Source organism: Carcharodon carcharias, chromosome 10, assembly GCF_017639515.1.
Source record: "Carcharodon carcharias isolate sCarCar2 chromosome 10, sCarCar2.pri, whole genome shotgun sequence".
Lineage (NCBI taxonomy): Eukaryota > Metazoa > Chordata > Chondrichthyes > Lamniformes > Lamnidae > Carcharodon > Carcharodon carcharias.
Window position 1 is genome coordinate 92,416,799 of NC_054476.1, and position 14,060 is coordinate 92,430,858.

The 14,060-nt window shown below is 43.7% G+C and overlaps 1 protein-coding gene across 1 annotated transcript in view; it reads left to right on the top strand.

Moving 5' to 3' along the window:
- LOC121282853 (mucin-6-like) overlaps positions 1-14,060 on the top strand; it is a 286,476-nt gene that overhangs the window by 19,630 nt on the left and 252,786 nt on the right. Inside the window, exons 4-5 of the mRNA XM_041196667.1 lie at positions 2,229-2,469; positions 4,518-4,644. Of these exons, the coding sequence (XP_041052601.1) occupies positions 2,229-2,469; positions 4,518-4,644 (368 nt within the window). The remainder of the gene's footprint in view (positions 1-2,228; positions 2,470-4,517; positions 4,645-14,060) is intronic.

Here is a 14,060-nt window from a genome sequence, read left to right on the forward strand (position 1 = left end):
TGAGGGGAATAGACAGAGTGGACAGGACAAAATTGTTTCCCTTGGTAGAGAATTCTAGAACCAGGGGACATAGATTCAAGATAAATGGCAGCAGGTGTAGGGCGGACATGAGAAGAACTTTTTTATGCAGAGGGTAGTGGGTGTCTGGAATTCACTACCCAAGTTGGTGGTCAAGGCAGAAACTCTAAACTCTTTTAAAAAGTACCTGGATCTGCACCTAAAATGCTATAAGCTGCAAGGCTATGGGCTGGGTGCAGGAAGGTGGGATTAGAAAAGGCACCTGGGTGTCCTCGGGCTGGCATGGACAAGATGGGCTGAATGGCTTCCTGTGCTGTAACTTTTCTTTGGCTCTGTGGTTCTGAGGGCAGTTAGGGATGGGCAACGAATACTGGCCTTGCCAGCAACGCCCACATCCCATAAAAACTTTTTAACAAGCTTGTAGTGCAGACTTTTCTTTTCAAACATAAGAGAAAGTTATGAATGGTTTACTTTTTTCAAAGCATTTTTTAACGCATAACAGCTATACTCCTTAGGGTTCATTGGTTCTAGAAAGTGTATAGTGGGTCAATGGGCATGGAAATCCCATAATTTGACATGGGGGCATGAAGGGACAGGGAAAGTGGGTGGAAGGGCAGAGCTTGGAATAGGGGGCATGGAGTTAGGTGGGGGGGGCATGAAATGGCATGAATGAGACATGGGGAGAATTTGTAGGGTGAATGGTGCAAGGGGTGAGGAATGGATGGCTTTGTGTTATTTTAACTGGGACATAGTCCCAGGGCACTGAAGCGGACCTTTTAAATGGCCCGCCTCTACACCTGGCAGCCCTTGTGGCTGCCTCCGAACTTCTTCCCAGAACAGCTGGCTTGACTCCTGCCCAGCAATGAATACCCAGCCTTTATGGGCACTTTCTCCCGAGGCAGGTGGCCCAAGCCAGGACTTTTTCTGACTCCCCCTAACCGTCTCGAGGATGAAAGCCCAGGCCACTCACTGACGCAGACTCACTCATTCACACACACTCACTCTCACAAACACACACTCACTCACACAGCTTCACTCACATAGACTCACTCATTCTCCACCCGGGCCTGCGAGGTTTGGATGTTTTATGGCTGAGGGGGAATTTGGGATGGCTGTGAAGGTGCCAAGGTTCCGCCCTGTCAGAGACTCCAACTGCCCTGGACTTGACGGGGAGGGGGGGTCAGGTTGTTGCTGTTGCTGAGACTCTGCTGTTTCTCGTGACCTCTCTGGCCTGCTCCGCCACCTTAATCCATGTTCTTCCTTAGGGGTACAATGCCTGCGCAGAAGGGTAAGAGGCAGAATGCACCATGGCCACTCACCTTCACGTTGCCCCTCTAATCACATACTGTGAGCCTATCAGCAGCAAATCTGGAGAGAAGTGACCTGTGATTGGAGGAGCAGCTCCTTGCTGATCTGTCAATCCTATTTACCTGTATTTTGAACAGAGTCTGTGGACCATATTGTGGCTTGTGGGCTATATGTTGGGCAAGCCTGCTTTAGAACATGACCTTTGTAGAACAAATAAATTAGGTGATGTAAGCAGCTTTGTACCTATATTGCAGACTGGGCTTGTTTTAATATCAGAGAAAAAAATAGCAAAAAGGAATCACTTCAGGCAAAAATCTCAACCACACAATCTATTATCCAAGACAACGGCCTTTATCCAAACGCAGAACTGAAGCTCAGAGCTGACCTGATGCACTGTCTCCCTATAACTCTGGATTTATACACTATCTGAAGTGCCACTGAACCAAACTGGCTAGAGATCTTACTTTTATTCACTCATCCTAGCTGGGGATCCTGCTCTCAGCCTTACCTGGGGTGATGGTGGGAATACTACTATGGCCCTCAAAGCTGGGTTGTTAGTAAGGTTACTATTTGCCTCTTAGTGGGGATGATTCTAATTTCTAAATAACTGATGCTGTTCTTTCTAATAAACAGGTTTGCCTTGGCTTTTTTCCCCAAAGTAAGCAGGCTAACCAATATATGGAGACTAAACTTGCATATAAGGGACAGGAATGGCTAACTAGATACCGTGTCAGTTCTGCCTGTGAATAATCACCTAATGTGAGTCAGTGCCTTCAGGAGATAGGAGGTGAAGTTTGCAGAGGGATATATTGTTCACCTGAGTCTTTAAAAAAGTTGTCTTTTAAGAATGGAAAATGTGTGAAACCCTGATCAGTAACAGTTTTCAAAATGTTTCTTCACAGCTCCTACAAAAGCAACGTGTACCACATGGGGTTCGGAACATTTCAAAACCTATGACAATTTAATTTATGACCTTTCATCAACTTGCAACTATATCTTTGTCAGTGACTGTTCAGGAAATTTAGGAGGCTTCAACGTTCAGATTCGCAGAAGCAAACATGGATATATTAAAAGAATCTCAATCAACATCTGGGGCACTTCAATTATAATTGAGAATGCAAATATAGTAGTAAATGACAATGGGTATGTTCGAAGACCTTTTCATTAAAGGAAACTAGAATTATTCTTAATGATTAAATCTACTTGTATATGAAATTGACATTTTCACCCATTTATATTAATCTATCAAATAATTGATTTTTTTATGCCTGACTCAATATTGTTGGGTTGGCCCTCAGTTCTGTCTCTTGATTGCAGAAACCAATTACTATCCAGCTGTGGTTCAGTGACCGTGCATGTACTGCTTTTTTAAAACAGCGTGTCAGTTAATTCAATGCTTAAAATCCCAGGAGTAACTCAACTTTTTGATAACTGGTGCAGCTTGAGGCACAGCTCTACCAGGGAGTCGGCTGCAATTATAAATTTTTAGCTAACAGAGCCATGCTTGTTGAAACTAAATTCTCAGCAATATTCTGTTTCAACTCCATATTGTGTTCACCTATTTGATGTTCTTGTTTTCAGAATGTCTGCTTTAAATCTAGAGTTCGAGGGCAAGCTTTTGTACTTTTAAAAATCCCTTTGCTTGTAGCTGACTATATATACTGCATGCATACAGGTAGCTTATTGTAATATGGAGGCTGAGACAAAATAAAATGCCACTTAGAATTATAGGTTTGGATCTTCTATAATAGCAGCCAAAATCTAGTTAAATGAGTGTTGGCAAATGGAAAGTGGTTTCCAGTGGCATTCCACGGGGCTCAGTGTTGGGGGCCTTGCTGTTTGTGGTTTATATATTTATGATTTGGACATAACTGTGGGAGGCATGATTGGAAAATTTGCAGATGACAGAAAAATGAGCCATGTTAGTTGATCTTGAAGAGGATAGCTGTGGACTCCAGAATGTCAATGGTTTTGGTTGAGGGGGCAGAAAAGTGGCAAATGGAATTCAGTCTGGAGAAGTGTGAGGTAGTGCATTTTGTTCGGGAAAACGAAAGGAATACTCAATAAACGGAAGGATATTGAGAGGAGTAGAGGAAGTGAGAGACCTTGGAATGCATGTCCACAGGTCCCTGAAGTTGGCAGGACAGGTAGGTAAGGTAGTAAAGCAGTCATATATGGAATGCTTTCCTTTATTGTATGAGTATAGAATACAAAAGCAGGGATGTAATGCTGGAACTGTATAAAATGCTGATTAGGCCACAGCTGGAATTTTGCGTACAGTTTTGGTCATCACATTACAGGAAGGACATAATTGCTCTGGAGCGAGTACAGGAGAGATTTACCAGGATTGTTGCCAGGATTGGAAAATTGCAGCTATGAGAAAAGATTAGGTTGGCTAAGGTTGTTTTCCTTAGAACAGAGGAGGCTGAGAGGTGATTTGATTGAGATGTACAAAATTATGAGAGGCTGAGATAGAGTAAACAGGGAAGACTTGTTTCCCCTAGCGGAGAGGTCAATTACCAGGGGGCACAGATTTAAGGTGATTGGTAGAAGGATTAGAGGGGATATTAGGAAAAACATTTTCACCCAGAGGATGGTTGGTGTCTGGAATTCGCTGCCTGGATTGCTGATTGAGGCAAAAACAGCTTTTTTAACAGGTATCTGGATCTACACCTGAAGTGCTGTAACCTATAAGGCTACGGGCCAGGTGTTGGAAGGTGACATTAGAATGGATGGCTATTTTTTTCAGCTGGCACAGACACAATGGGCTGAATGGCCTTTTTCTGTGCCATAATTTTTCTCTGGTTCTATGAGTGCCACTCTGTTGAAAGCTATCTTACAGGCAGCAAGGATTTCCTTCCTGCAACAGTCCCCCCTGATCTCTCCTTCCCTCACTGGGAGAATACGCAGTGTCACTTTACAATTGCCTACTTGATGGAGCTCCAGAACTGTACCTGCACCTTGTAATTGTTGTCATCACATCCACTTATGATATTTACAGAAGTATCAAGTTATGGTTCAAATCAGTAGTTGAAACATAAGATATAAACAAATTGTCTTAATTAACTTGAGGGAAATTTGTTACAAATTATTAACGTTATCAGTTTAGAAGTGGTATGTATTTTCTTTTTAAAATAATAGTTCCTTTTTAAACTTTGTTTAATTAATGCACAATTCCTGTTATTTGACAGATTCGTGCCAATACCATACAATTTAAATGGAATACAGATCAAGTCATTTGGAGGCAGCATGAGACTGACTGCTAAGCAGAAGGGTTTTGATCTTGTTGTTGTCTGGAATTTCATAGACTATCTAATGGTACGTAATTTTTTTTGATTTAATCATTTAAGCAACGATGTATGATTAAAAATATATGTGCCTCCTGTACAGAGAGAATGTTAACATTTGATTCAGTCGTTTGCTGTTCATTGTTACTGCTCTTTAATATTAATAGCTAAGGTTCGCTCAAATTAGCGGTTTAAAAATTGTTGTCACTAAAGTCTACATTATTAAATTAAAACTACATGGGCAATTTTGACTTTTTCAGGCTGTGTAAAACAGGCAATAGATTCCTTTACATTTCTCCTAATTTTAATTTCTATTGAAGACAAAAGGTTGTGGGCAGCTGAATCGATATTATCTGTTGTACTGAGCACACAAACACCAACAATGATCTGCAGCCTGTGGATTTCTTCTGGTGGAGCATTGACATGCCGAAGAGAAAGCCAGTATTCCTCACCTCATCCAGTGTGCCTTCTCCCATAAACGTACAGTATTTTGGCTGAACCATTGGAGTGGGTATTGTGGTTTGTGCAACACCACTCAGGCTCCTTATACCTTCTAAAGGGCATCCCCCTCTTTCTCTTCCTCCTCCTCTTCAGCTGCTCACTGTATACCTACTGTCAAGGTTTTGTAGGGTACTGATCAAGTGGGCTGCTTTGTCCTCAATGGTGTCAAAATTCTTTCGTAGCCACAATATTTATATGGCTGACCCAGTTAAGTTCCTGGTCAATGGTAATTCCCCATGATATTGTTGTTGGAGGATTCAGCAATGATAATACTGTTGAGGGGAAATGGTTAGATTCTCTGTTCTTGGAGATTGTCATTGCCTGGCACTTGTGTGGTGTGAATGTTACTTGCTGCTTATCAACCCAAGCAGGAAGGTTGTCCATGTGTTGCTGCACGTGAGCAGGAACTGCTTCAGTATCAAGAAATCATGAATGGTGCTGAACATTGTGCAATCATCAGTGAACATCCCCATTTCTGATCTTATGATGGAGCTAAAGTCATTGATGTAGCAGCTGAAGATGGTTGGGCCTAGGACACTATATCCTGCGGATGTCTGCAGTGTTGATCTGGGACTGAGATGATTAACTTCCAACAACCACAACCTTTATTGCTCCTTTTTGTTAGGTATGATTCCTGTCAGTGGTGAGATTTCCTCCAAATTCCCATTGATTTCAATTTTACTAGGACTCCTTGATGCCACACTCAGTCAAATACTGCTTTGCTGTCAAGGGCAGTCACTCTCACCTCACCTCTGGAATTCAGCTCTTTTGTCCATATTTGTCCAAAGCTGGAATGAAGTTAAGAGCTGAGTGTGCTTGGTGGAACCTGAACTGAGCATCAGCGAGCAGATTATTGCCAAGCAAGTGCTGCTTGACCACACTATCAATGACATCTTTCATCACTTAGCTGCTGATTGGGTAATAATTGGCTGGATTGGATTTATCCTGCTTTTTGTGTGCTGGACATACTTGGCCAATTTTCCACAGTGCTGGGTAGACGCCAGTGTTGCAGCTGCACTGAAACAGCTTGGCTAGGGGTGTGGCTATTTCTGGGGCACAGGTCTTCAGGGCTATTGTTGGGATGTTGTCAAGCCTCATAGTCTTTGTGGAACATCTTTATGGTAAATCATTGAATTTAGAATGTAACGCCTGCAAAGTGACATGTGTCCATTTAGTGGCATCCTGCACCAATGGGAATCCAACTATCCTAGTGAAGCATATGCTCACTCTGCTTCACCCTGGAAAGAGCTAGTGCAATGTATTTTTCTCTCTTTGTATACCAGAAGTCCATATTTTTCTTATACAACAGTGAATGGCAATCTGGAATGTTCTGCAGATGTCACCTGCTCCAGAATGGAAAGAGATCAATATGAAAATGTTCGTGGATACAGCTACATTTCTAGTCACTGGCAATCCTGTCATTGTCCTACTCTGAGGCTTTAATTCTGGCTGTGACTGTGGCAGATTTCAATGAGCACCTCCTTTGGAAACAAGCATCTCACACACTGAGGTTGAGGTGGGAGAAATACTTCTTGAAAAATGACTATAGCTTTCTGTGAGAACCTTTCTCTTCCTCCTCCTCCCTGTTTGAGCACCTTATCCTTTTCTGTAATAAAGGCAGAAAAAGCAACACCCGCTGCACCACTCCCTTCACCAGCTTTTAATGAGCAGTACAAAAGTCCAAACATCTCTAATAGCTCAGCAACAGATAACAGAGGTAATTCATCAATTGACCTGAAAGTGGTTGATATCTCTTTAAATAATACTGATGGAAAGGTCTTTCCTGCAGTACAAGTTAAGAGATGATATTAGCTGGAGAGTTCAGGTTGAAAATGGCACTGCTATAGTCAAATCAGCATTGCGCACTAATATTCCGTATACTTGTGGCACAATCTTTAGTACACATGCTAATAACTTACCCAAAATGGTGTCTAGCATGGCCCACACCAGAAGTGTAAAAGTGTGGAGTGGATGCCATTTTGGACCTGAAACTGCACTCATAACTCCAAAAATACGGATACTGAACAAATAAACTCTGCTTCAGGAGTGTCTTTATATTTGCTATCATTCTGCTTTTTCACCACTTAGCAAGTTGAAGTTCATGGGTATCTGAAATGAAAAAGGGACCAAGAGTTGGATTGTAATGGGGCTGGGGAGGGGAAAGTAAGAAGTGCATGCTGACACCATCGCAGCTTGTATTTTTGAAGAGTGCATGGAACGGGTAAAAAGTGGGATGTGAGAAGGAGGATTAGGCATGAGGATACTATCACTTTTAATGGCTTCAGCTCCATTGGTGTCCATAGCTTTTCTCAAAATAGCCAGCACACAGTCTTGTCGAGGATTTAGGATGCGCAGACATGCCTCTCCCCTTCCAGTTAGCTCTTGCTTCCTCTGGTTATGCATTAGTGCCACCACCTGCAAGACTGAGGGAAGTACCAGTATTTGTGATGCAATCTGTTTGGGTCATGTGACTCATGGTGGAATAACTGGCAATGAGTGAAAGCTGAGAGAAGTGGAGCTTACAACAGGGCTAAGTGTGTTACAGCGAGCTGAGGCATATGAATGTTAGGTATATGGTGATTGATAGAAATTGTTGGTTGGTGAGTGATGAGGGTATGATGGAATGAGCAGTAGCTGAGGCTAATGGTGCAGTTGATGAGATATGGTATTTGAAAATGCATTTGCTGACCTTGGCCATTCTTCTGGAACTGCATCCAGATCCTTGGGGCTATACTCTTTGTATTTACTTACATGGTTTTATCCTTCTCATCATGCGTCTGGAGTGCTTCCTGCTCCCTGAGGTTACAAGCCATCTATCCTCTTTACTACCTTCTCTACAACCTCTAGTGCAAGGTCTGAAAATCTGGGTACTTGTTCTTTCATGGTTAGTGTTACGGACAGGGGAAGGGTGCTAAAGTGAAATTTTTTTTCATTATTTATGGGATGTGTGAGTTACTGGCCAGAACATAAGAATATTAAAAATAGGAGCAGGAGTAGGCAATTTGGCCCCTTAAGTTTGCTCCACCATTCAATAAGTTCATGGCTGATCTGCCCCTGTCAACTCCTCTTTCGTGCAAGCTTCTCATAGCCCTCAACTCCCCGATATTAAAAAACCTATCTACCTAGGCCAGCAATTATTGCCAATCCCTAATTGCCCTTGAGAATGTGGTGGTGAGCTGCTTTCTTGAACCGCTGCAGTCCCTCTGGTGCAGGTGCACCCACAGTGCTGTTAGGGAGGGAGTTCCAGGACTTTGACCAAGCCACAGTGAAGAAATGGCGATATATTTCCAAGTCAGGATGGTGAGTGGCTTGGAGGGGAGCTTGCAGATGGTGGTGTTCCCATGTGTCTGCGGTCTTTATCCTTCTAGATGGTAGTGGTCGTGGGTTTAGAAGGTGCTGCCCATGGAGCCTTGGTGAGTTCCTGCAGTGCATCCTGCAGATTGCACACACTACTGCTACTGTGTCAGTGGTGGAGGGAGTAAATGTTTGTGGGTGAGGTGCCAATCAAGCCGGCTGCTTTGTCATGGATGGTGTCAAGCTTCTTGAGTGTTGTTGGAGCTGCACTCATCCAGGCAAGTGGAGAATATTCCATCACACCCCTGACTTGTGCCTTGTAGATGGTGGGCAGGCTTTGCGGAGTCAGGAAATGAGTTACTCACCATAGGATTCCTAGCCTCTGACCAGCTCTTGTAACCACAGTGTTTATATGGTTAGCCCATTTCAGTTTCTGGTCAATGGTCACCCCTATGATGTTGATATAGGGGGTTTCTGTGATGATAATGCCATTGAATGTCAAGGGGCCATGGTTAAATTCTCTTTTGTTGGAGTTGGTCATTGCCAGGCATTTGTGTGGCACCAATGTTACTTGCCACTTGTCAGCTCAATCCGGGATATTGTCCAGGTCTTGCTACATTTGGACATGGACTGCTTCAGTATCTGAGGAGTCACAAATGATGCTGATCAATCATCAGCAAACATCTCCACTTTTGACCTTATGATGGAAGGAAGGTCATTGATGAAGCAATTGAAGATGGTTGGGCCTAGGATATTACCCTGAGGAACCTCTGCACAATGTCCTGGAACTAGATGATTGACCTCCAAAAACCACAATGATTTTCCTTTGTGCTAGGTATGACTCCAACCAGTGGAGAGTTTCCCCCCTGATTCCCATTGACTCCAGTTTTGCTAGGGTTCCTTGATGCCACACTTGGTCAAATGCTGCCTTGGTGTGCAGGGTAGTCACTCTCACCTCACCCCTGGAGCTCATTTCTTTTGTCCATGTTTGAACCAAGCCTGTAATGAGGTTAGGAGCTGAGTGACCCTGGCGGAACCCAAACCGAACATCAGTGAGCAGGTTATTGCTAAGCAGGTGCCACTTGATAGCACTGTTGATAACCCCTTCCATCAGTTTACTGATGATTGAGAGTAGACTGACGGGGTGGTTGGTAATTTACTGAGTTAGATTTGTCCTGCATTTGCACACAGGACTTAGCTGGGCAATTTTCTACATTACCAGGTTAATGCCAGTGTTGTAGCTGTACTGGAACAGCTTGGCTAGGGACACGGTAAATTCTGGAGCACGTCTTCAGTACTATTGCCAGAATGTTGTTATTGCCCATAGCCTTTGCACTATCCAGTGCCTTCAGCTGTTCCTTGATATCACATGGAATGACTCGAGTTGGTTGAAGACTAGCATCTGTGATGCTGGGGACCTCTGGAGGAGGTGGAGATGGATTATCCACTTGGCACTTCTGGCTGAAAATTGTGGCAAATGCTTCAGTCTCATCTTTTGCACTAATGTGCTAGGCTCCCCCGTCATAGAGGATGGGGATATTTGTGGAGTCTCTTCCTCCAGCGAGTTGTTTAAATGTCCACCACCATTCATGACTGGATGTGGCAGCACTGCAAAACTTAGACCTGTTTGTTGTGGAATCACTTAGCTCTATCTATCACTTGCTGCTTATGCTGTTTGGCACGCAAGTAGCCCTGTGTTATAGCTTCACCAGGTTGACACTCCATTTTTAGGTATGTCTGGTGCTGCTCCTGACATGCCCTCCTGCACTCTTCTTTGAACCAGGGTTGATCCCCTGGCTTGATAGTAATGGTAGAGTGGGGGATGTACCAGGCCATGAGGTTACAGATTGTGGTTGAGTACAATTCTGGTGCTACTAATGGCCCACAGTGCCCTATGGTTGCCCAGTCTTGAGTTGTTGGATCTATTTGAAATCTATAAGATTTAGCATGGTGGTAGTGCCACACACAGCACGATGGAGGATATTCTCAATGTGAAGATGGGACTTTGCCTCCACAAGGACTGTGTGATGGTCACTCCTACTGATACTGTCATGGACAGATGCATCTGCAGCAGGCAGGTTGGTGAGAATGAGGTCAAGTGTGTTTTTCTTTCTTGTTGGGTCCCTTACTACCTGGCACAGACCCAGTCTAGCAGCTATGTCCTTTAGGACTCAGCCAGCTTGATCAATAGTGGTGCTACTGAACCACTCTTGGTGATGGAAGTTGAAGTCTCCCATTCAGATTACATTTAGGTGTCCAACACAGAGGAATACTGATTCATAGCTGAGGGGGGGGGGGTGGGGGGGGGGGGGGGGGGGGGGGTGCGATATGTGGTAATCAGCAGGGTTCCTTACCCATGTTTGACTGTTGCAGTGAGATTTCATGGGTTCTGGAGTCGATGTTGAGGACTCCCCGGGCAACCCGCTCAGATGATTATGCGTTCCATCACACTGCTGGGTCTGTCCTGCCAGTGGAACAGGACATACCCAGGGATGGTGATGTGTGGGACATTGCCTGTCAGGTATGTTTCCACGACTATGATTATGTCAGGCTGTTGCTTGACTAGTTTCTGAGACAGCTCTCCAAATTTTCGTGTTAGTAAGGAGATCTTTGCAGGGTCGACAGGGCTGAGTTTGCCGTTGTCGTTTCCATTTCCAGTGCCTAGAGTGAATGCCGGGTGGTTCATCTGGTTCCATTCCATTTAGAATTTTTAGCTACTGAGTGGCTTGCTAGGCCAATTAAGAGTCAACCACATTGTTATGGGTCTGGAGCCACATGTAGGCCAGACCAGGTAATGATGGCAGATTTCTTTCACTAAAGGGCTTTAGTGAACCAGATGGGCTTTTACGACAGTGGTTTCGTGTCATTAGACTTTTAGTTCCAGATTTTTATTGAATTCGAATTTCACCACCTGCCATGGTGGGATTCAAACCCAGGTCCCCAGAGCATTTCCCTGGGTCTCTTGATTACTAATCCAGCAACAATGCCACTTTGCCACTGCCTCACCAATTCCCTTCCCTTCTGTCGGTAATCATCATGGTTTATTTTTGAAAAGTTGGTTGTGTGCGGTTCTAAACTCCCTTTAGTTTATGGTCAATTTAAACAGTACCAGCAGCAGACGTTCCTGGGTTGAAACAAAGATTATTTATTCACGCACTCACTCTGATCTAAATGCTCCGTCCATGACAAACCACACACTTCAGAAAGATACAACTAATAAAGGTAGTGCACTTCTGCAAGTATTATATCAGAGGAGTAGTTAACAGTTCACTTGTCCTTGAAAGTCCAGTGAAGAAGGAAGCTTTTCCACTCTGGAATTATATTTCTGACAAGTTCAAATAGCTGGGATCAGTTATCCAAATTAATGGTTGGGCTTCTTTGAGGAGAAGGCTATTTAGCAGATCATGTAGCCAGGTACTTAATGGCTGTTGTAACAGGAGGTCTAATTTCTTACATGTGAATTTGGAGTTTTGGAATCAGGCTCAGAGGCCTTTAAAAGATTTTTAAGCCTCTTAGGTCTTGAAAGGCAAAGGTGGCGCAGCCTTTCTCTACAGTTGTTGTCTTGTCAGTGTTATTCTACAGACTGTCCCTGAACTCTTCCAGGTTCTGGGATAAAAGGATTTCAGTATTAGAGAACCAGATTCAGTCACATAATCAACAGCCATTGATATACAAAGTATGGTCTTTCACACCTTGCTGTTCAATGGCATTACCATCACTAAATCCCCCACTATCAACATCCTGGAGGTTACCATTGACCAGAAACTGAACTGGACTAGCCATATAAATACTGTGGCTACAAGAGCAGGTCAGATGCCAGGAGTCGTGCGACAAATAATTCACATCATGACTCCCCAAAACCTGTCCACCATCTACAAAGTACAAGTCAGGAGTGGGATGGAATACTCCCCACTTGCCTGGATGAGTGCAGCTCCCACAACACTGAAGAAGCTGGACACAGTCCAGGACAAAGCAACCCACTTGATTGGCACCACATCAACAAATATTCACTCCCTCCACCACGAAGCACAGTTGCAGCAGTGTGTACCATCTATAAGATGCACTGCAGGAATTCACCAAGGCTCCTTAGACAGCACCTTCCAAACCCACGACCACTATTATCTAGAAGGATAAGGGCAGCAGATAGATGAGAACACCACCACCTGGAGGTTTCCCTCCAAGTCACTCACCATCCTGACTTGGAAATATATCACCTTCACTGCTGCTGGGTCAAAATCGTGGAACTCCCTTCCTAACAGCACTGTGGGTGTACCTACAATACAGGGACTGCAGTAGTTCAAGAAGGCAGCTCATCACCACCTTTTCAAGGGCAACTAGGTTTGGGCAGTAAATGCTGGCCCAGCCAGGGAAGCCCACATCCCATGAATGAATAAAGAAAAACATTTAACTTGTGGATAACTGGCCTCGTCAGCTTTCCATTGTTGCATTGCAAACCTCGAGTATCGGAGTCCATTGACTTTGTGTTTTAGAGCAAGCTTCGAAAACAGTAGGTGTGAATTCCATAAAAGAGTGCTGTTTAGGAATGTCCATTCAACTCCGAGACCCCCACTCCCACCCCCATCCATTATAATTCAATTTGGAACTTTCCGGAAGCTTGACAGTGTGTGTTGAAGTTGTAAAGGTCACCTGACCCCCCCCTCCCCCAACTTGACAATCATCTTAATCGCTTGCCAGTGCCCCCATTAATATAAATAAAGGTAGTTCCAGAAGCTTCCATATAAGTGCAATCCATGTTTAAAGTTATGAATATAACGTGCCTTTTGCTGAGCATTACAGAGCCAATTTTCACTTTTTGCCAGGTCAGATTCACTTGTAGAATGACTTGCAGCATCTGCTGCACCTTCCGATTAAGAGGTGCAGGATAGCGTTAACTAATGCCAGTTAGTAATGATATTGGGACCCCCTTCTAATGTATGTAGTTAGTGAACAGCACAGCGCTGGTTGTATGCAGAAGTCACACATTGTGATCCCTGCCTGTTTTCTGTGATAACCAATTTACCCCCACCCCCCGTGACGTTACAACAGCCATTGGACACTTTCAATCCTTAGATGATTTTTCACCAGTTTTTAGCTGACTAAACTTGAATAAACAGCTCTACATGCTTGCACTATAAGGTGTTTTTACATTGGTGCTAGAGTATGACATTGAAGTGAAAGGACTGCAGCCACCTTTACAGTTTAAAATTGTGCCCTAGATGAATGTGGTTTTTATTATCTTTGCAGTCTGGGTAATAAAGGGCCAGGGCAGGTCACACATCCATTATACAACCCACTTGACTCTCATTCCATTGATTCAGCATCTGGAATGAGGGTAAAAACTGCTCCAGGAAAGTTGATGGCTGAATGGAAGATGGAAGCCCTTGATAGATATGAGGGCAAAATTTGCCAAAAGTAGAATGGAAAAGAGGGTAACATCCTAAGCAGTAATGGGAGGGCTGGGGGTGGAATGGGACGGGGAGTGGGTAATTGCCAATCAGTAAATTCAAGTAGCAAAGGGGATTTGAATCTTGTAAAATAGTTAGATGCATTATGAATAATTCACTGCCAAAAATAAGCAAATTGCGGAATATTTTTCAGACATTAGTACAGTTACAAGATTCGACAGACTACACAATTTAAGGTTTTAGTTAT